The 20372-nt window shown below is 41.4% G+C and overlaps 1 protein-coding gene across 1 annotated transcript in view; it reads right to left on the bottom strand.

Annotated features, from left to right (window-relative positions):
* Nucleotides 1–3003: 3003 nt before the first annotated feature.
* ESR2 (estrogen receptor 2) overlaps nt 3004–20372 on the bottom strand; it is a 29452-nt gene continuing 12083 nt past the window's right edge. The window contains exons 5-9 of the mRNA XM_005417937.2: nt 14562–14861; nt 10189–10327; nt 7480–7613; nt 5157–5331; nt 3004–3193 (exon numbers count right to left, since the gene is read on the bottom strand). Coding sequence (XP_005417994.1) covers nt 3004–3193; nt 5157–5331; nt 7480–7613; nt 10189–10327; nt 14562–14861 — 938 coding nt within the window. The remainder of the gene's footprint in view (nt 3194–5156; nt 5332–7479; nt 7614–10188; nt 10328–14561; nt 14862–20372) is intronic.

Genomic DNA, 20372 nt, shown 5'->3' with positions numbered 1-20372 from the left:
TCCCCCACACTCTCCTCTCTGACTGCAAACATTACAGCCCTAGAAATGGGTAATTTGAAGGAAGACATGTGTGGAAAAGGTCTCATTCCTGGAGACAAAGCATTTCACCCATCTGAAACCACATTTCTTTTAAAAAAAGAAGAAAAAATCTGGTTCCAGTTCCAAACTTGAGAGAGGAAGCTCATCATGTTTTTCTCATATGCGCTGTTAAAAAGTTTGACCTTTCTTCCTTCCTTTTTTTTCCTTTTTTTAATTTTGTAACTCATGACACTTGTCCCTCTTGCCCAAGCCAGGTTTGCTCCCCTCTGTGAACACCCCAGAACTGCAGCATCATCTCTCCAAGCAGCAGCAGCAGCAGCACCCCTGCCAGGTCCCAGCAGAAGCTGAGTCATAGCCAAGCAGTGAAGGAAAGCAGTGGAACAGCCCCTCCTCAGAGCCCCTGCAGGTCCTGAGCACTCCCCTCATCCCCACTGAGACTGGAACAGCCCCAGTATCCCAATGGAAGCACAGTGGCACAGCTCTGCTCCAGGCTGGCAGGGACAGGGATGTCCACACCAGGAATGCAGCATCTGAGGCAGTCTGGGGGATCCAGACCCGAGACAACCCCAACAACTCTCTCAAGAGAGCCAGGCACCCTCCTTCAGTCACTGCCACACACCTCCCTGTGCTGTTGGAGATGAGCATCTTCTCACCCCAGTATGAACACAGCTACATTAATCCAGACTCCACAGCTGATGAATTTCACCCATTTTAAAACATCGTTAGTAACTTTTAATAAAATCATGTTCAACAAGACAAAAAGTAGGTTAAAATCACATCATTTTCCTATTTGCACTGTACTAATAGCAACACAGATGAACACCACCACGTAGCACAAAACTGCAGCACATCCCTTTTACAGAGTCAATCCACAGCAAACTTCCGTCTAGAAGATAATTTCATGATTTAAACCCAGTCTTTCCCATTTTCTCTTCAAAAGGTTTGTTCCAAGATTGTACACAAATTTAGCACTTCTAAAGCAAAACAAACAAATCACTTAAACATTTCTTTGAAAAACTGTATTAAACCAAAAAATTGCACAGGGATAAGGAAAATCAGAGAAAGAGCAACACAACAGGCAATGAGCCCAGAACACAATCAAGCCCAAGAAATACTGAGACAGGTTTGTTTCACAGCAAAACATCTCTTAAAATGTAAGTACCAATAAATTCCAGACTGTACTCACATTTTTTCCATTTTTTCATTGTAAATATTACACATCTTTAGAAGGACACAGCTATATTACATTTTCTTAAAAACAATAAAAAGGCAGAGTAAAAATTTAGATCAGCAGCAGCATCTGGTATAGTTAGAACAAGATCAAAACAGACAATAGATGCGTAACTCACTGAAAACCTCCTATAAAAAATACTGTCCTTGGCTTTAAAAAACCACCAAGATTAATGGTTTGACTGATATTCAAAATATGCAAATGGCATACTAATCAAATTCCCTAATGCAAAAGACTTAGGGGCTCAAAATAGACTTTTGGTGTGATCCCAGTTCATTTCACCATAATGCCCAGAACATGCATGTGCCATATTTAAATGTTTCCATGTAGAGACAGTTACCAGAATGAATGATGCCACCCTGCTGATCTCTGAGGTCATCAGCCAGGCCATTTAATCAGTTTTTTGTTTTATTTTTTTACTCAGTGCAGCTTAAACACATGCAGAAATCAGCACAAAAAGGAAGTTTAAACCACTACATCTTCAGTGTAATACAAACAAGTCATCACACCTGCAAAGTAAAGCAGTGCTTTACATTATCCCCATCTTTACACTGTCTTTATGTTTACCATTATCCCCATCTTTACGTTGTCTTTACGTTTACCATTATCCCCATCCTCGCTCTTTGAGGGCTCCTATAAAGACATGAAGACCACAGCACAAGGTGCCATGCATGCTGAGAGCAAGCAAGCAGCAAACCTCAGGGCAGCAGACAAAAACAGATCCCCATCCATGTTCCCATCCAGTGCCTCACACCCTGCCAGAGGTTTTGGGTGGGCAGGACGTAATTCCACACACCAGTCAAAGGGGTGGGAAGATTTTTTTTTTCCTAGCTGGTTTCACAAGGCCTGATCAGCAGATCATATACAAATACAAACAGTTAATATTCACAGAGCAACTTCTTGTACCTAATTATTAGAATAGATTTAACATCATTAATAAATATATAAAACAACATGATAAACTCACAGACAAAACACATTTCAAAGGTCAGCATTGACTGAGATATTCAGACGATTTGGTCGTTGCTTAAAGCACTGAAGAATTATAAGCAGATAACAATGTGAGTGTTAAGAACAGGCTCACAAAATACAAACTTAAGATCAATTTATACTTTCTGCAAAGGCTCTGAACTGACCCTAGATGCTATTTCAAATGACCTTCAAATGAAGGCTCTTGCAGCCATTGCATATTTGAGAATAAGCTCCTTTACGCTGTCTGTATCTCGGCACTTTATCTAGATCAGCTGCAGAGCAGGCATTCCCCAGGGACCAGCACACAGAGGTAAACATCAGTCCCAAATGATGCTGTCCTACATTTCACACCATCCCGTGCTGAAAGAGGACATTGTTCAGTCAGTTCTTAAAAGTCTTGCTCTGGGAGACAGAGACCAACGTGCTCTCTCCAAGCTTCTCAAACCTGTCCCTTCACCTCTCCCTCTCAGTTCTGCCTCTGAGAAGGAGAGGCAGCAATCCCCTGTCCCACAGTGCTGTTCTGAGGCTTGATTTCATAAGGTGCATTTGCAGAGTCTCAGAAAAGGCACTACAGCAGTGCAGCTGTTGCAATGTCAGACACACAGACAGTGGTGAGCGCCCGCGGCCTCTCCCGAGACACCGATGTGCAAATCCAGAAGGGATGAGAACCCACGCCAGGTCACACTTCTGCAGCCCCATCACAGCAGCTCTGTTTTCCCCCATAGCTCTGAAAAAGCCTCACATTTCCAGGTCTTGCACAATTACTGGGGTGCCCCATTCCTCAGGCTGTCTCCAGGCTCCATTTGCTCCAGTGGGCCAAAGTCGGGGTGCGTGGCCAGGGACTTCCTCTGCCCTCGGAGGGTGTGAGCATTCAACATCTCCAGCAGCAGGTCATACACTGGCACCACGTTTTTACACTTCATGCTCAGGAGATGCTCCATCCCCTTGTTACTGTGCAGGAGAACAGAAAATAACTCAACAGTCTGGTTCCAACAGTGCAGAGAAGAAAAACACGCTCATGGTTTCAGGCGACTCCCTTCTTTTAATTTGAATTCAAGAGGATTTAGCTGCTGTGGTCCCTGAGATCACTTACCACTACCAACAGTAACAACATCTCAATACTTTAAGGCTGAATGTTCTACTATTTAGAGAAGCAGGTTTTGTTTTACGCCATACAAACCCTTTCAGGCAATAATTCAGATCTATTGACCCTATTGAAATGAAGGAAAAACCTCTTGGATGCTGTAAAGTTGGGAGGCCCCATACTGAAGCTTTATGCAAAAGGGGGATTTACTACATGCAGTTTACTAAAGACTACCTACCTCTCCTACCTGACTGAGCAGGAAGACCTAATTACCCAGCTAATTTCAAGCACTTTGTTTACTCTCGGCATGTCAGTGAGAGGATCTTGCAGTGGCTGCAGACTTTAAAATAATCTCTCTCTTATGCAGTAACATACAATGACACCTTGCTAGCTTGAACACTCAGGGCTGTATCATGTTTTGGACTAAAAATGTCTATTGCCATTGCAGCCACACATATTTATACTCCAGATGCACTCAGGAGTTTGGGGTTGAGATCTAAGGGTGCTTGCTCAACACCAAATCCACCCCAGTGGAACTAGCAGCACACAGCTGAGCTGGTGAGTTGGGCTGGGAGAGGGGCAGTGCTCCCGGATAAACAAGGTTCTGCTACAATTCAAGGGTTATACGTTAATGGGCAAGAAGAAATTTCAGCCCCTCTCCCACACCCAGCTCTCAATTATTTCCAGAACAAAGTCTAATTGACTGACCAGCACCAAGCAACCTAAAGGAGACAGGACACAACAAGCAGCCTCCAGACTTTGGCTGAGGGAGACACAGCATAAAGGATCTTGGCTCAATGAGAAAATATGAAAATTTCACAGAGATTCATGATGTTTGTTCACAGAACGCCAGAACAGCTTCTGCAAAGCTGTGGAGTCACATCACGGAGCACAATCCAGGTGATGGCAGAGATCAGAGCCATGAGACAGGCTCAGCTCTGGCTGGGGCTGGAGCTTTTGCAAAGTCAGTTCTCAAACTCACCCCCAGTCCACAAACTGACTGTTAAAAGCTGTCAGCACCATCAGGTCCCTGCTGCTGCCCTTTGCTCTCCCAGGAATTTCATTGCAAAGGTGCCCATCCCCTTTTCAGTGTCCCTATGATGTGCCCAGCTCTGCTTTGTGTGCTCCAGCCTGGTCCCAGGACATCTTCCCTGGACACACAGTCCAAAGTCAAGCCAGGAGACAGCTTAGTCAACAGCTGGCTTCTGGGTAATAATTTAAAATGACAAATAGATTGAAAATCAAAACTTCTCTTTGTAGGATCCTCATTTCAGTCTGCTGTACCACAAGCAGAGATGGACCTCTCAAGGAGGTCCAGGAACTGGAGCCATTTCCCATGGAAAAACAGGAGCCTGACATTGCTGTAGCATGAGTCACTTGGTAAAAACTCTGTGGCTCCACGTAAAAGCAAACAAATTTGGTGTGGGAAAAGCATGGTCCCCAAAATCCACTTTACCAAAGCCCACACTGCAGATCAGTTTTGGAAGAGATTTTCGTTTTGAATGGAAGAATTTTGATGGCTGGATGAAAAGCCATCTAAAAGGCTCAATTTGTGTTATTGCTAAACATTTCAGGCAGACACATAATGAATAATTTGATGTAATGAGGTTAAGACAGCATTTTCATATCATCACATCCTTGAGTGCCAGCAAGCACTGGAGTTTACTGCCTGTTTTGTTGTGCTGGGAAGGAAAGCCTCACAGTGACAGAGGTGCAAAGCAGCACCAGGATTCCCTCAGGAGTGCTCTGGAGTTCCAGTCATCTCTTTTTTTGCTGTAATGAACAAACAGTAACATAACACAAGTGTTACACACACTCTGCAAACTGTACCTGGCGTGCCTGACGTGGGAGAGGAGCATCAGCAAATTGGCCAGGCGAGTGGTCTGCTGCTGTGAGGGGATGCCACTCTTGGCAATAACCCACACCAAAGCCTCTGTGACCACGTTGAGCAGGTGGTGCAGCTTCCTGTTGCTTTCAGGTTCCTCTGCTGACAAGGGGAACATGCCTAACCAGAGAAGAGGAAGAAATATTTGCTGCTAGTGAGGAAGAAAAAAAGCTGTGACTGCAGGTTTTTAAAATATGTCATATTTCAACAAAATTAGAGAAGATACATGCCCTGACACCCTCTCCAAGACTGTAAAAATGATGCTCCATATGCCACATCAAGCTTGAATTTGATGACCCCATCATTTGCAAAGTGAGAAGTTCTTCCAAATCCTCCTTGGACTTGTTTTACAATACACCCTTCAGTCAGGTGCTCTCCATTCTCCAGGGTTTTTTTTCCCCTGTACCTTTTTTTTTTGTATTATTATGAACTATAATACTATGCTTGTTCTAATCCCTTCTTGTTGAAAAAAAAAAAAACCTTTTTCCCTGTGTATATAGAAGAGAGGGAGGAGAACATGTCAGTGACACTGCTCAGAGTGACCCAGCTGGTCATGGTCTCCCTACAGATCACTAAGGGTGTCATAATAACAGCAAGGTCTGCAGTGAGAAACCTTGAAAGTCAGCAAAACCAAAACAAAACAAAAAAGAAAAAAACCCACCAAAATCTAAACCAACAACAACAAACACCCTACAACAATTAAATTTAAAAAAAAAAAGAATAAATGAAAAATAAGAGGTCATCACTAAGAAGGTCTGGAAACACACAATAACATTATTGATAAAGCAGAAGAGACCTGGGACAAGGGAAAGAAAAAATCTCAACAGTCCCTTCAGAAATACCTATGGAAGGACAGGGCTCCAGAACACCTTGAAAATTAGGGACAAATTATTAATTTTGTCAAGAAAGGAGAGTAGAAGAAGAGAATAGACAGGTCTTTTGAGACATGAACTTTGAAGAAAATATGGGTGATGAATGTGGAATTTGGTTGGGATTTTTTGGCTGGTTTTTTTCTTTTTGGTGGGTATTTTAGGAAAATACAGAAAAAAAACACAGCTTTTGTTGTCTGTTGAAATAGTGGTATTCACAGAACCATAGAATCATCTAGGCTGGAAAAACCTTTAAGGTCAAGCCCAACCTTTGATCCAGCACTACCAAGGCCATCACTAAACCACATCCCCAAGTGACACATTTTAAATCCCTCCAGGGATGGTGACTCCACCACTTGCCTGGGCAACCTGTTCCAATGCCTGACCACCCCTTTGGTGAAGAAATTGTTCCTAATATCCAACCTAAACCACTCCTGGTGCAGCTTGAAGCCATTTCCTCTCATCATCATCATCATCATGGCTTTCCAATCACTGCTCCCCCAGCCTCTGTCACTACAGGAGGACTTTGTGGCCAAAGTGCAGGATCCAGCACCTGGTCCCGTTGAACCTCATGCTGTTGGTCCAGACCCATCAATCCAGCCTTTCCAGATCTCTCTGCAGAGCCTTCCTTCCCTCCAGCAGATCAACACCAACTCAAACAAGTGGGCAGACAAGTGGAATTGCAGCTGGACTGTTCCCCTTCAGTACTGGACTAAGAATTATGCAGCAGCTTCTTGCTGAAAGCTCTAGATGTAAATAGCTTAGCTGTTATTTTGCTGTGTGATTTTTTTTTTTTTGTCAATATTGACTATGAAATGTTCTGGGGAAAAAAATATTTTTTACTGCAGGCTACCCTAAACTAGCAAAACCACACCTAGTGTGAGAGGCTGCAAAGCAAAGCTCCTGTCCTGAAACTTATCCTGCAGAACTGCTGAGTACTTCCAATCATTTCTAACCAACTCATTACCATTAAAAAGGAACATTTAAGCCCCAATAATCAACACTCAGTTGAGTAACTAGTATTACTAGAATTAAGAATAGATTTGTAGGACTGTACAGCAACTTCACACATGACCAGGATCCACAGAGAGGAGCAAAATTTCCCATCCAAAAGGACAGATCCACAGCCTGAGCCACGTGCCCCACCTTGTGAGAAGATATCAGAACTTGGGGTCTTTCATGCAGAACAGGACATGGCCCCTAAATACAGCAAATTATACAGCTTAGAAGTTTCCTGAGCAAAAATCTTTACAATCTATCAGAGACAAATCCTTTCCTATTATTGTGTTCCAACAGTTTTTTATCATTTGACATTTTGGGTTGTTTGAGGCTGATTTTCCAGCCACCCTCAAAATGAAAGGTGCAGTTTGGTGAGTATTAGAGCCAAGCACATACTCACTGGAATTGAGGAGGATCATTGCCTTGACACACAGATACTCCTTGTGCTGCAGTTTCAGCTCTCGGAACCTTGAGGTCATGGCCAGGAGCATATCAAAGATCTCCAAAATTCCCTCTACACATTTCCCCTCATCCCTATGGAAACACATTCAACATGTTACCCAAAAAAGTAGAATCAAGGAACTGACTCAGACAGATAAAAGACAAAGCATGAAGGAGGCTGCAGAAGGCCCATCTTATCTCATCTTTGGGAGAATTTAACAGGCTCTGTCATGAAATCTGAATTGAAAATTACACTGGTGTGAAAGGTCAGCATTTATAGGAAACTGATTTTCTCATTGAAGTGCAAGCAGGATTGGCCATAAGTGTGATCCTATTTCTGTATCCTCTCAGCCTGTATAATTCTGGATAACCAGTCTGAAATCCTGTAGTGCAGGGCACAATGCCACCTTGAATAATTTTCCAGATTTGTTTCATAAGGAGTTACCCACAACCAATAACAATGTTTGTACCTAATGGAGGCCTCAGGACCTGGTAAAAAAGGAAGAGTTCCTAAAATAAGTTTCTTGGAATAGCAAGACATCTTTAAAGAATACAACAACTCTTGTCCCTATCTCCTGGCACTTTTTCCTGGGAAGGTATTGAAAAGTATTTGGGGTTTTGGTGATTTTGTGGTTTGCATACTTCTATATTTGCAAGTGTTTACAGAATGCAACTTTCCCCATCTTGGACATGAGAAGTGGTCCTATTTTCAGATCTGAAAAACACCCCAAACAAGTCATTCCTATTTGTTTAAAATTCAGCAGTGGCAAATCTCAAGCTACTGAAGTTGCTGTTGCAGGTTTTTTGTTAGTTTTGTTTTATATGTACTGGACTAAAAAAGTGATTAAGCTCTACAACAACAGTATTCAAAGGAAGGCTCCTTATCCTCTTAGCCACAGGAGATTTTTTTTCTCTGTAACGTTTTTAAAATGAGACAGATTTAAGCACAGCAGTGCAGGAGAATAAAATAAATTTACTGGATCCCAAGAGAAAGGTGCTGAGCCTTCAGTCTGGAGGAAGGAACATACAGGTAACACCACCTAGGGCAGCAGGTTCTGCCTGCAAAAAGTATTTTTTATTGCCCAGTTTCCTGTGTTCCTCATAGCAAAGAAGAATATTAAGCTTTAGAGAAGGACAGGCAGCTGCCAGATTCAAAATGAGGACGGAGGTTCCAGAGAAATATTGTCTGCAAAGATAATGTATAAAATGTATCTGAAGGCTCCAGGGAGACCTCAGAGCCCCTTCCAGCGCCTGTAGGGGCTCCAGGAGAGCTGGAGAGGGGCTTTGGACAAGGGCCTGGAGGGACAGGACAAGGGGGAATGGCTTCACATGGAAAGAGAGTAGGTTTAGATTAGAGATCAGGAAGAAATTCTTGGCTGTGAGGGTGCTGAGGCCCTGGCACAGGCTGCACAGAGAAGCTGTGGCTGCCCCATCCCTGGGAAGGTTCAGGTTGGATGAGGCTCTGAGCAAGCTGGTGTGGTGGAAGATATCCCTGCCCATGGCAGGGGGGTGGAATGAGAGGATTATTAAGGTCCCTTCCAACCCAAACCATTCTGGGATTCTAAGTTCAACTGAGATAAAAACAACCAAGTTACAGACCAGGTTCATATAAGGATGTCCTGAATAAAATTACAGCATGCCCAGACACTTGTAAGCTCCCACTCTGCCATGTCTTGAGGAAATGAAGAAATGCATCAAATATTCTCAAAACTCTTGAGCAATTAAATGGATTGTACATTTTCATCAGTTTCTGGTCATTGCACTGAACAGTGCAGCATGTCCTTGCATTGAATTTTATATGAGCAAATACTATTTATTTCCTCTGTTTTAGAAATTATTTTTTTTTAATAAGCCAATTTTACCTATCTGTATCTACAATGATAATTATTGATTGCAAGTCACAGAACTGGTGCAAATCTGAATTTTCCCAGGTTGAAAAGATATTTTAAAACTATCTAAGAGAGTAGATTGCTTCCCTAACTTTTTACCGATGTGAAGCACAGGTCAAGTCCTTCTAAGGTTCTGTAAAAAACATCCTTACTAATCCATATTCTTCCTTCCTGGTACATGATGCTATGGAGAAATAATCTTTAAACTTGTAAACATCCTGCTGTACCTTCAAAAAATATTCTTAGTATGCAACAGCAAGCCAGGGGTCTTTAAATCCCTCTCAGCTAGTGCTCCAGTGTTCACTATTACAGCTAACTATAAAGTCTGCTGTAGTGGCAGGAACAAAACAGGCAGGAAACCTATTTAAAATAATTAAAATACTGCCTGACACTGTATCTTCTTTGTAACGAGGGGTGTAGGGACAAATGGACAATGTAGTAGTGTCTTGTGTTGCTGTATTGACATTCAGCACTTAGAGACCTGGAACAAAGGGAACAAAACCACCGAAAGATGGGAAAAAATGAGAGAAGAAAAATGTGAAGAGAAACTTCACACTCAGTGCTAGAGGAGTTCAGGAATTTGCAAGTTCAACAATAAAGCTTAAAGTTCAGCATTCATTAAGCCCTGTAAGGATGTGGAACCTTAGGACGTGATTGTTACCAGCACAAGTAAATGACATTGTTAGATGAAGTATTAATAACATCTGCCATGTTTCATCCTCCTCCCCACCTTCAACCATACTAACATGAAGTGTTCTCAAGAGATTTATTCCTCTTACCTGTCTAATACAAGGTCTGGCGCAAAAATCAGTTTCCCAGGATGGTCGATGGATCTCCACATCAAACCAATCATTAGAACTTCCATCCAGCAGCTCTCCAAGAGCCTCACTTGGTCATAGAGGCTGAGATCAATGAAGCCTAAAGTGATGCAAATAGCATAAAATAAATCAACTTGTTAAATCTTCTGTTTTAATAATGAAAAAAATGAGTATATGAGAAACAAAAAAAGCCAGAAAGAACTATGGGTTGTGAAGATAAGGGAGCACTGACATCCACAGTGGCAGGCTGCCACTTCAAACAGGAACCAAACATTTGCAATTATCATAATCTACAAAATATTTGGAATAAAGCAGAGTGGTGTTTTAGTGCAATTAGTCCCATACAGCTGGTGAAACTCAAATGACTGCAGAGTCACCTGCTTTATGTTCTTGTCCTAAAAGAGATGTTAGAAGAAATATTGTGAGGGTGAGGCCCTGGCACAGGTTGCCCAGAGCAGCTATGGCTGCCCCATCCCTGGCAGTGTTCAGGGCCAGGCTGGATGGGGCTCTGAGCAGCCTGGTCAAGGGGAAGATGCCCCTGCCCATGGCAGGGGGGTGGAACAAGGTGACCTTTAAGGTCCCCTCCAACCCCACTCATTCCATGATTCCATGATTCATTTCTCGCCAGAACTTTCAGCAAGGCCTCAGATAACACTGCAGCACAGCCAGAAGGCAGAGACAGTCACAGTCCACCTTTTCTCTTCCCCTGAAAGAAAAAAAAATGGCTGGGGAAAAAATAATGCTTAGAAGTCAAAACAAAAAATAGGAGAAATAAAATTCATACACTCCAAACCAAAAGAGCAGAAGTGTAAATTATGAAAACATGGGTGGGAAAACAGACTGTTCAGTCAAGGAGGAAAACACAGATATGAGGAAGAGCTGCCCAGTCATCAAAAACAAGATCAGGCCACAGTTTTCAAAGCTGAGCTTCTTCAGTTTGGGCCCTTGGCAAAGGTGCTCCATTTTCAGATGAGCTGGCATCCCTGACACTGCTTGGTGACAAATCCAGGTACAGCCTGGCCATGGCAGACTGGTTCTCTGAAGCTCTTCCCAGCTGTCTGAGGTGTTAAAACACACACAGGACATTTGGGCTGCCAAAGAATCTCTCTGTCAGTAATTTATACAAATGCTTCATACATTTTAATCTTATTACACGACTCAGCTGGAGGACAGTCAGCGACAGGCAGGGGCTGACATGAACTGGGCAAAGCTCACTGTTATCATCCCTGAATGTGCTGCTTTTCAAAGCTGGGGCAGCCTTGCCTCTGGTTTTATAGGAAGGATAAACAGGAGCCCAGGAGTGGTACCTTCCCTCCTGGGTTCCACACTCACAGAATTTACTACAGAACACACAGCCAACAACAGATTATCTGCCACACACACTCATCATTTAAAACTGCTTTTAGGAAAATATTCACGGAAGTGTGAAACAGTACAAAAACTGACAGTGCCAGTTTCCTGGGAAACAACAGCCCAAAGACATTTCAGAGTATATATAAATAAATATTTACACTGCCATGTACTGATTTCTCTAGCATTAACAAGGAATTATCAGGTTTAAAAACTCTCTCAGTTGAGTGATGTCAGACCAAGTCCCAGGGTTCAGTCTCCAGGTCCTTGAAGATCCAGATTTATCACGGATGCCATCTGCTAAATTCACATTATCAGTGGCAGCAGTAGGAGCTATGGTCATGTTAGAAGGACTCTAATTCTTTTTCCTGACAATCTCATGCTCCAAAGGTGCAGCACAGCAAACAGCCACCACAGCTTTCACTGCAGCCTCAGGAGCCCCATTTTATTTCCTCCAGACTACATTAAACTAATAATTTTTCTCTGGATGTATTACACGTCCTTTAGATTGTGGGCTCTATTTCTTATAATTTAATTATATGTTGCTAAGACAGAGAAGAAAAACGTGTGCTGGGTGTGTAAAACCTAGGAAAAGACACATTGCTCTGGTCAGCAACACACTGGGCTGCATAATGAATCCAAATTTCGATATTGTGACAACATCTTATTGATTTGCAATAGAGGTTCAGCAATGAACCATGTAAACTCTTTCAGACTAGGTCAGCAAAGCAAAAGGCAATTATAGAAGTTGTGTTCTGCTGCCTGACAACTGAGAATTAAAATACTTAGAATTCAGAAGGAAAAAAATCCAGATGTCAGCTTCTATTTGACTGAGCAACAAAAAAATATACTCCATTAGGCTGAAAGTCCAGAACAAAAATACAGCCACAGAGTAAAATTCATAACAAAAGACTGTCATTAAATATTAAACATGAAAAACCCGCAAAGTGCCAACATGCTTTTTCTCATATTTATGCAAAAAGTTACTGTTAATACAATAAGGATTTTTTTTCACCTCCAGTGATTCAAAATAATATCCAATAATAACTTTGAGATGAAAATGGACTTCTAACCTGAGTACACAAAAGCAAATATTCAGCATTTCAGAAAGTAAAATTACTGCTCACTGGGCCATTAGTCAAGAGCTCTGTATTTTTTCCTAAGATATTACCTCTAGGAACCAGGCAGGGATGGGCACGATTACCTACAGGCAAGAGTTTTTGAAAAATAAAATTCCATGTCCTGAGCTTTAGTCATCACAGCTTTTTAATGAAAAACAAAAAATCAGTCCACATTGAAGTTAATGGTCCAACTTCCATGTGATACAGCAGTGTCACTTATAATTGGGTCTATATTAAACATCCTATCTATTTTGGCATTGCTCTAAAATGCTGTTTATTTCTGTTCTCTGTAACAGGAGTGATTAGAAAAAACAAACAGAGACAACAAAGTGTCAGCATTCCCAAGAACTTTCTTGAAGGGGTTTGATTGCTTCAATGGGTCTTCTTCATACAGTTCTATTACTGCCAAGAAAAAGTTTTTTTATGTATTTCTGACATATGTTGAAAATAAACTAAAAGTGACCTGTGCCAAAACTGAGGTTGGTTTGGAAATTGATCTTGTAAAAAAAGAGAATTCATCTTAACTGGGTGAAGGTTTGGGTTTGTGGGTTTGTTTTTCAAAAAAAAAAAAAGCCTCAGAGTAAAAAAATAGAAATTAATAATAATCAGGAAATGGAAAAAGTTGGCCTGGGGGTTTTTTCCCCACTGAAATATTGATTTAAATTAGGTCATTGCCTAAGACTGGCTTTTCTTTGAAATGGCACCTTTTAGTCACATTTTTATGATTTGACAAGAAATTATAACAATAGATACCATTTAACCCCTTATGGCTATTTACTTCACAGTTATTTTTAGAGTTCCTTAAGCCACAAAAAATAAGTCTAAAGCATTTGGGCTCTCTGTTTTTAAACATCCCACACAGACAGCAAAACTATCATCACTTTGCAGACATCCAGCGTCGTTTGAGATGCTCCGGGGTGCAAACATCCCCCCAGCAGCTCAGCAGCTGGCCTGGAATCTGCACACCCCAAAACCATCACACCTGGACCCTCCAACACTGTCTGAGACTGCTCTGCCCTGGGAGATGTGCTCAGCAGCTGGAGCTGGAAGCACACCAGCCACTCCATCCAGACCGGAAAGAGGATGTGCTTCCCTGATGGCTAAATTCCTAATTCAAGGATTAAATGAGATATTCTCCTCCAAGTTTGCTTCCCACACTGTGCACACACCGTGTTTCTGGAGAGAAGGGTTTCTGTCATGTTTTCCATTAATGTTCTCCATCCTCTGTTAACCTGTGTCCTTTTTTGGGCTTATTTTGCCCAGAAAAGGTACTCAGACAGTCTGTAACTCTTTGTTCTTATTGTCTCGTATTGTCTTAAATCCTAATTGTCCAAATTTTAATTACTGTAATTATATTGCTATTTTTATAACCAATTTATTACTACTAAACTTTTAAAATTCTAAAAACAAGTGATTGGCGTTTTTCACATATACCACACACTTACTGTGCTGCTCTGTCACGTCAGAGCAGAGAAGGACACATTGCTGGGTAAAACCATTGACCAAAAACAAACCAAACCATTGGCCAAAACAACCAAACCATTGACCAAAAACAAACCAAACCATTGACCAAAACCAAACCAAACCATTGGCCAAAACAAAACAAACCATTGACCAAAAACAAACCAAACCATTGACCAAAACAAACCAAACCATTGACCAAAACCAAACCAGACCATTGGCCAAAACAAACCAAACTATTGACCAAAAACAAACCCAACCATTGACCAAAACAAACCAAACCATTGACCAAAACCAAACCAAACCATTGGCCAAAACCAAACCAAATCATTGACCAAAACAAACCAAACTATTGACCAAAACCAAACCAAACCATTGACCAAAACAAACACAATTCCTCACCAGGAATCTTCTTGGCCCAGCCGATCATGTGCACCAGCTCTTTGTCCGCCAGCTTGGTCAGGGACATCATCATGGAGGCCTCGGTGAAGGGTTTGCTGGGCCTGCTGACCAGCACGTGAGGTGGCTCTGCCTCCAGCAGGGTCAGCACGAACTGCTCGGGGCTGAGGGCGCTCAGCAGGATCTCCTTCACCCTCGTGGCTGCCTCGTTGTATCTCCTGGCCCTGCCCAGGCAGTGCGCGCGCTCCTCGGCGCTGCGGTGGCTCCGCAGGATCCGGTACCCGCAGCGTTCTCTCCTTGAGCCTGCCACGAGAACCACATGGTTGCATTGGAGAGGTTTTCCCCACAGAATTTTCCTCCCTTGTGTAAACCCAAACGTCTCAGGTTTCTGTGGTTGAGATGAGCCCCGAGGTGTTAGAAAGTCTCTGTTTTCCCAGCCCTGCGACCAAAGAAGAAGTCGACATTCATCCATTCTGCTTTTCAAAGTTGTTTATTTTTTCTTATCTATTACATTCTTTCTCCGACCTGCTGAGATCTGTCCAGCAGGTCGAGTTGTAACACAACGCCTGCCCTGGGAATGGTGTTAGCTTTTTATACTAAGAACTACGTGTACTTTATTTACAATAATTTTCCAGTACCTATCACCTATGTTAGACAGTCTGTCTCCACTCTAAACCAATCAAAAAGTGCCACCATCCCAGCAGAAGATGGAGGACAAGAAGAAGAAGGACAGGACAGGCCCAGATTCCTCCATCTTGCCTCCTGAACCCCCATTCTAAATCCCCAAAATTCTACTTTTTCACCCTGTGACAAATTAACTATCATTCTACTCAAACTCTTGCGACTTGTAAATCTTCACACAAAGTTGGTAATTTTTTCCATGGGCTAAAATCAAAGGCAGAGGTGTCTTTGACTCCGTGCCAAGGTCTCTAAGCCCCCTGCCAGGGTCTCAAATCACCCAAGGCAGCCAGAGGAATGTCCTGGGTCCCAACACAAATGTTTGGGGAGAAAGAGGAAAATCCTTTAATATTGGATGTTGTAATATTGAACATTAAGTTTCTAGGACATTCAGCACAGACTTAACTTTGTCCCCCTGCTAACTTCAGTGGAGGGGTTTTGTTCATTCTGCTAAACAAAAATAAAGTTAAAAATGTTTCATTTTGAACCTCAGCTTGGTTTAAAAAATCCAGTGGAAAACTCCCATTGACATCAAAAAGATATAAATCAGATCTTTAAAGGCAAATAAAGATAGCTGATTGTAAATTTTGCTTTATATATAATCTGGAGGAATAAAAAACTTGAACGTCTGGGCCTGGTTACATATTAAAGGCCTCAGGAACAAGCACAGCTGGGCCTTAGTGTTAGCTGGATGGTCAGCTAGGTATTCACAAGATTCAACCCATTTTCTCCCCATGCCCCAGAAAGCCAGCAGGACTTTCTCCAAAGGGAATTCAGATATCTACAACTAAGAGCAAACACCCTGCGTGAAGCTCTGTCTGCAGAAGCCTATTTCTGTTGCAAAGAGCAGTCCTTTTCAGTCTCAGATTTAATTAATTGTTCATTCTGCTGAATCTAAACATTGTCCAATTCTTGGTCAGTGTTATTGGTAGCATCGCTGTTACCTGTTTTTGCATAGCTTCCAAGGAAAGAGTCTAAAAGCTTCTCCAAAGCCATAATATTCATAAAATACTCAGCTGTAGTTCTACTTCAGCTAGCAAAGAAGTCCAAACATAAGCCAAATTAAAAATAAGGGTAGTGGGGGCACAAAAAAATTAATTTCAGATGCTGTTGAAAAGGCTTTGTCTTGCTAAACAAGACGCTGGGTGAACGCAGACTCTCGGGCTCATGTGGCAGAGGAGCCTCGGGTGGAGGAGGCTTTTCAGGTCATAGTCCTGTCACATCTTCAGCAGCTGTCAAACAGCATTTGGGTCAGTCTGGGGGAGGGGTGAATGCAAAGGCCACTCAGGAACAACCTGACTGAATAAGGACCAACTGTGTCTTCCAGGATTTTCGGGGTGTGGATCTTTCAGTTGTCCATGGCTCTCACTCTCTCACCAGCTGCTTGTTCAGTAAACCATGTTGGATGCAGGGGAAAGTTAAAGAAGTTTTTATTAAAGTTCTCAATATTGGAGAACATTCTTTCCCTGGAAATCCAAGAGATTGGAGAAGCCCAACAGGCAAAGCTAGTTTGATGAACAGACCTCAGGCACAGAGCTATCCACGTGGGACAGGCCATTTGGAACTGGAAGTATTTTTCAGCTGCAAGTCCAGCCTAAGGCCTGCCCCATTTGGAGAAAGGATGGGTTTGCAACTTTGAAAGGGATGTGGGTAGGATGAAATGGGCTGAATGCAGGCAGGAAATTTGCTAAACATTTAGTTCTACAAATTATTTATTTCCTTCAATAATGGATTGAAGGAAATAAATAATTTGTAGAACTAAATGTTTAGCCAAATGACAACTAGTTAGAAGCTGCCAGAGTAGATGAATAGCAACTAAGAGAAGATAACATACCAGCAGAGACAGACAGAACACAAGACATTATCTTATGTAGATTGGAATGAGACTTGATGAAAATACCCAAAAAAAGTTTCCCAGCAGAACTACAGAAGCAACAAAGCAATTTGTTCCACCATCAGTCTGGGCAAATCTTTCCTGAGGAGAGTCAAAGGCCACCAAGGCATAGACTATTTTCTACAAAGAGACCTGGATAATGCAGTGAACTCTGTGCTAAGCCTCATTTCTTGACTAATGCACAAAGGTCAAGAGGAAAATCTTGAAGTGGTTTGTAAGCTTCCAAAAAATACTGGATTTTTTTTGAAAGGGGGCTGCAGACTGTTCTGAAATCTTGCAAAGCACAGAAAGTATGTATTTTCCATCAGGGAATACAGAAAGTAAAGGCTGAGAGGGAAGTAGGCAACTGGAATGAGAGTGCAGCTGGAGACAGACGGGGAGGTGCCCAGGTACCAGGTGCTCTGCCTACAGAGATGCAAGGCTCTGATCTCCACAGCATGGGAGAGACCATAACCACAAAGCAAGAAATCACATTGTTTTCACTATTTAGAAACCTGAAGCACATTTCCCAGGGGCACCTTGAAATACAGAACAAGAAAAATAGCAAAGGGAATAAGAGCCATGGGCAGAATAGAGTAAAAATTTTCTTGGGCTATGCAAAAATACCAAATGCTCTGGGACATGTATTATCTGAGTTATCCTTTCCAATTCACTGTTGTAAAGATCTTTAAATAACATTTTGTAGCCTATAAATATAAATTGAAGCTGATATAAATATACAGAAAATATAAACATAAAGATAATTGAACAGATACTTTAATGAATTTCAAAGAAATCAAATTTTAAAGCAATTTTAAAAGAACATCAGCATTCTGTTCTAATTGACAAAGTCTTGAACAATTTCCATCTGCACAGCTGCGCTCAGTGCTCTATCTAAAGATAATTCAATCAGGTTATGATTTTGAGAGTATTAAAGGTCTCAAGACTTGTGGAGGGTTCTTACTGGGAACTAGCAAACCTCTTTAAATCACTTTATGTTATTTAACTGAATCAAGGTTCTTATATAACCAATTCATATTATATAAAATATGCTCAATTTAAAACATTTACCAAATTTCTATAATAACATTACCAGTGCAGAAAATAGGAGTATTACATCTCTGCATAAAAAACTTGCTACTAAAGAAAATATAACTGATGACAAAAACAAGGCGGGAAAAAAACCCAACCAAAGCAGATTCTGAGTTATTTGTTGTGGTTTTTATTCTTCCATTTATTCTTCCATTTTAATTCTTCCAATTATGGCAACCATACATTGCCAAACAGATGTAGGCTGAATGACCAAGAAGTGTGCATAAAAGATATTTAAAAGAGATATCATTAATTAATGCCTTCTATTTTTTTCTGCTTGCACTTAAAGTAAAAGAAAGCTACATTTAAACTTTCTAGTCAGCTGACAGAGCAGAAAACACCAGGCTTTCCAGTTAAAACAGCAGCTTTCAACAACATAAAGGAACTTCTTTTCTTTCTATTCAAATCCAAAGTTTAGGAAGGACCAAGAAATTTTACTTATATATATATATTAGCATACTACAGACATGTATAATTGTTTATAAAACTATATGTTATAAATAATTATTGACCAACCTAATGTTTTGCTTAAGCAGATACAGAGATGTGGATCAATTTGTGTAAAGGCAGAGAAATAAAATACAGCTTCCCTGATTAGGGGCTATCTTTGACTTAACTACAAACTCCCTAACTGTTCTTAAAATCTAATATTCATTTCTATAAAGGTAATTCAGGCAGTTGCAGAAGTGCAAAATGATCAAATCCCTCATTCTTCCTACCACACTCTTCTTATTTAGAGCTATTTTGTGCAAGAAAATTGCTGTATTCAGTTGAGAATGCTGGACCAAGGGCAAGACCTTGAGCTGCAGCACCACAGACCATGAGTGAATGACCCCAAGATATAAGAAGTGAGGCACATTGAGAAAAGGTCATTAAAATGAACCTGTTGCTCACCCAGCCACAGCAGGTATTACTGGCAGTGAAACACACTATTTTTCAAGCTTTGCAAATTCCCTGAAAATCACAAATGCTGTCTGATATGGTAGGCAGTTACATGACATATTGCCCTCATAGTGATTTTGGTCCCTGGCAGTTGCTCATACAACTAACCAGTTCTGTAGCAACTGCAGATTCTACCACTGGATATTTTATAGTCAGTTTTTGAAAGAATCTGAGAGTAAACCTGCTCCAGTACACACTGGTAAATCATGATCATTCCAGTCACCTTTCAAAGCAAATGCAAATATTCTGGTGAGTACATACTCCAGAGCAGACTCTCAAATTGAATTCTCAAGAGTAGAGCCGCTGACAAAGGAGCTGCTGTCTGCCTGTGTGCACATGAGAACGTGAGCCGAAATTCTAGTGATTGCTATAAAAGCTGAAATTCAATTGATACATCTGATGTCCAGAGAATGCCTTGAAACATTTTGTCCCCACTTATTTTCTGTGTGTAAAGTACTTTAGAGTATTTCAGCTGCGCACAGCAGCCACACACAGGAGAAAGGGCCAAATCCTGAACCAGCCCACAGAGAAATCTGTTTTCCTTCCTGCAAACTTGTCAAATGATTCAAGAGCAGCATCTCTCCATCACTTGAGTGTGGCCTCTCAGCCTCCTCACTCAGGGCTGAAAGGAGCTTTACCTTTGGAAAAATTTCAACGTGTTGAGAACATACACATGGGGGAAAAAGATACAGGAGCAGTGCAGAGGAGGGGAATAAAAGTCAGGGAAACTGAAAACTCCTTGTGAAAAAATGTCTATTTGAGCCTCAGCAAGCAAACCAAAAGCAAAGCAGGGTATATCTGCTCGAAGAGTGAAAAGAGATGAAGCAACTCCCCTCTTCTTCACTGCCTTTGACAAACAGTCCAAGTCCATTTCAGCTCCCCAGGTAAACACCAGAAGGTTCCAAGGGAAGATGAGTTTTATCCTGGTCTGTTTTATTCAAGTTTTCTGGGCAGAGTTTACTGCAGTTTTTCTGTTTTCTTTGTTCCTAATGACAGTGCAATTTTTTTGTTAATTATTTTTCTACCACTGTTAGGAGTCCTACTGCCAAACTTTAGCAGTAGCTTCCTTGTTTGGAACAGCAGGGAACAGAGATTTCCTGCAGAGGAATTGGCAGATGCAATGTCCATGACCCATGTGCTTTTGGCAATGATATATAAATATTTTCATATGATATATGAATATTTTCTATATTTCATAAGTAAATCCAGAATCACCTCAATACAAGGCA

This window comes from Geospiza fortis, unplaced genomic scaffold (genome assembly GCF_000277835.1).
Source record: "Geospiza fortis unplaced genomic scaffold, GeoFor_1.0 scaffold23, whole genome shotgun sequence".
In the NCBI taxonomy this organism is placed as follows: domain Eukaryota; kingdom Metazoa; phylum Chordata; class Aves; order Passeriformes; family Thraupidae; genus Geospiza; species Geospiza fortis.
Note: the sequence above shows the minus strand (reverse complement) of the source record. Positions and strands in the feature narration are given on the sequence as shown.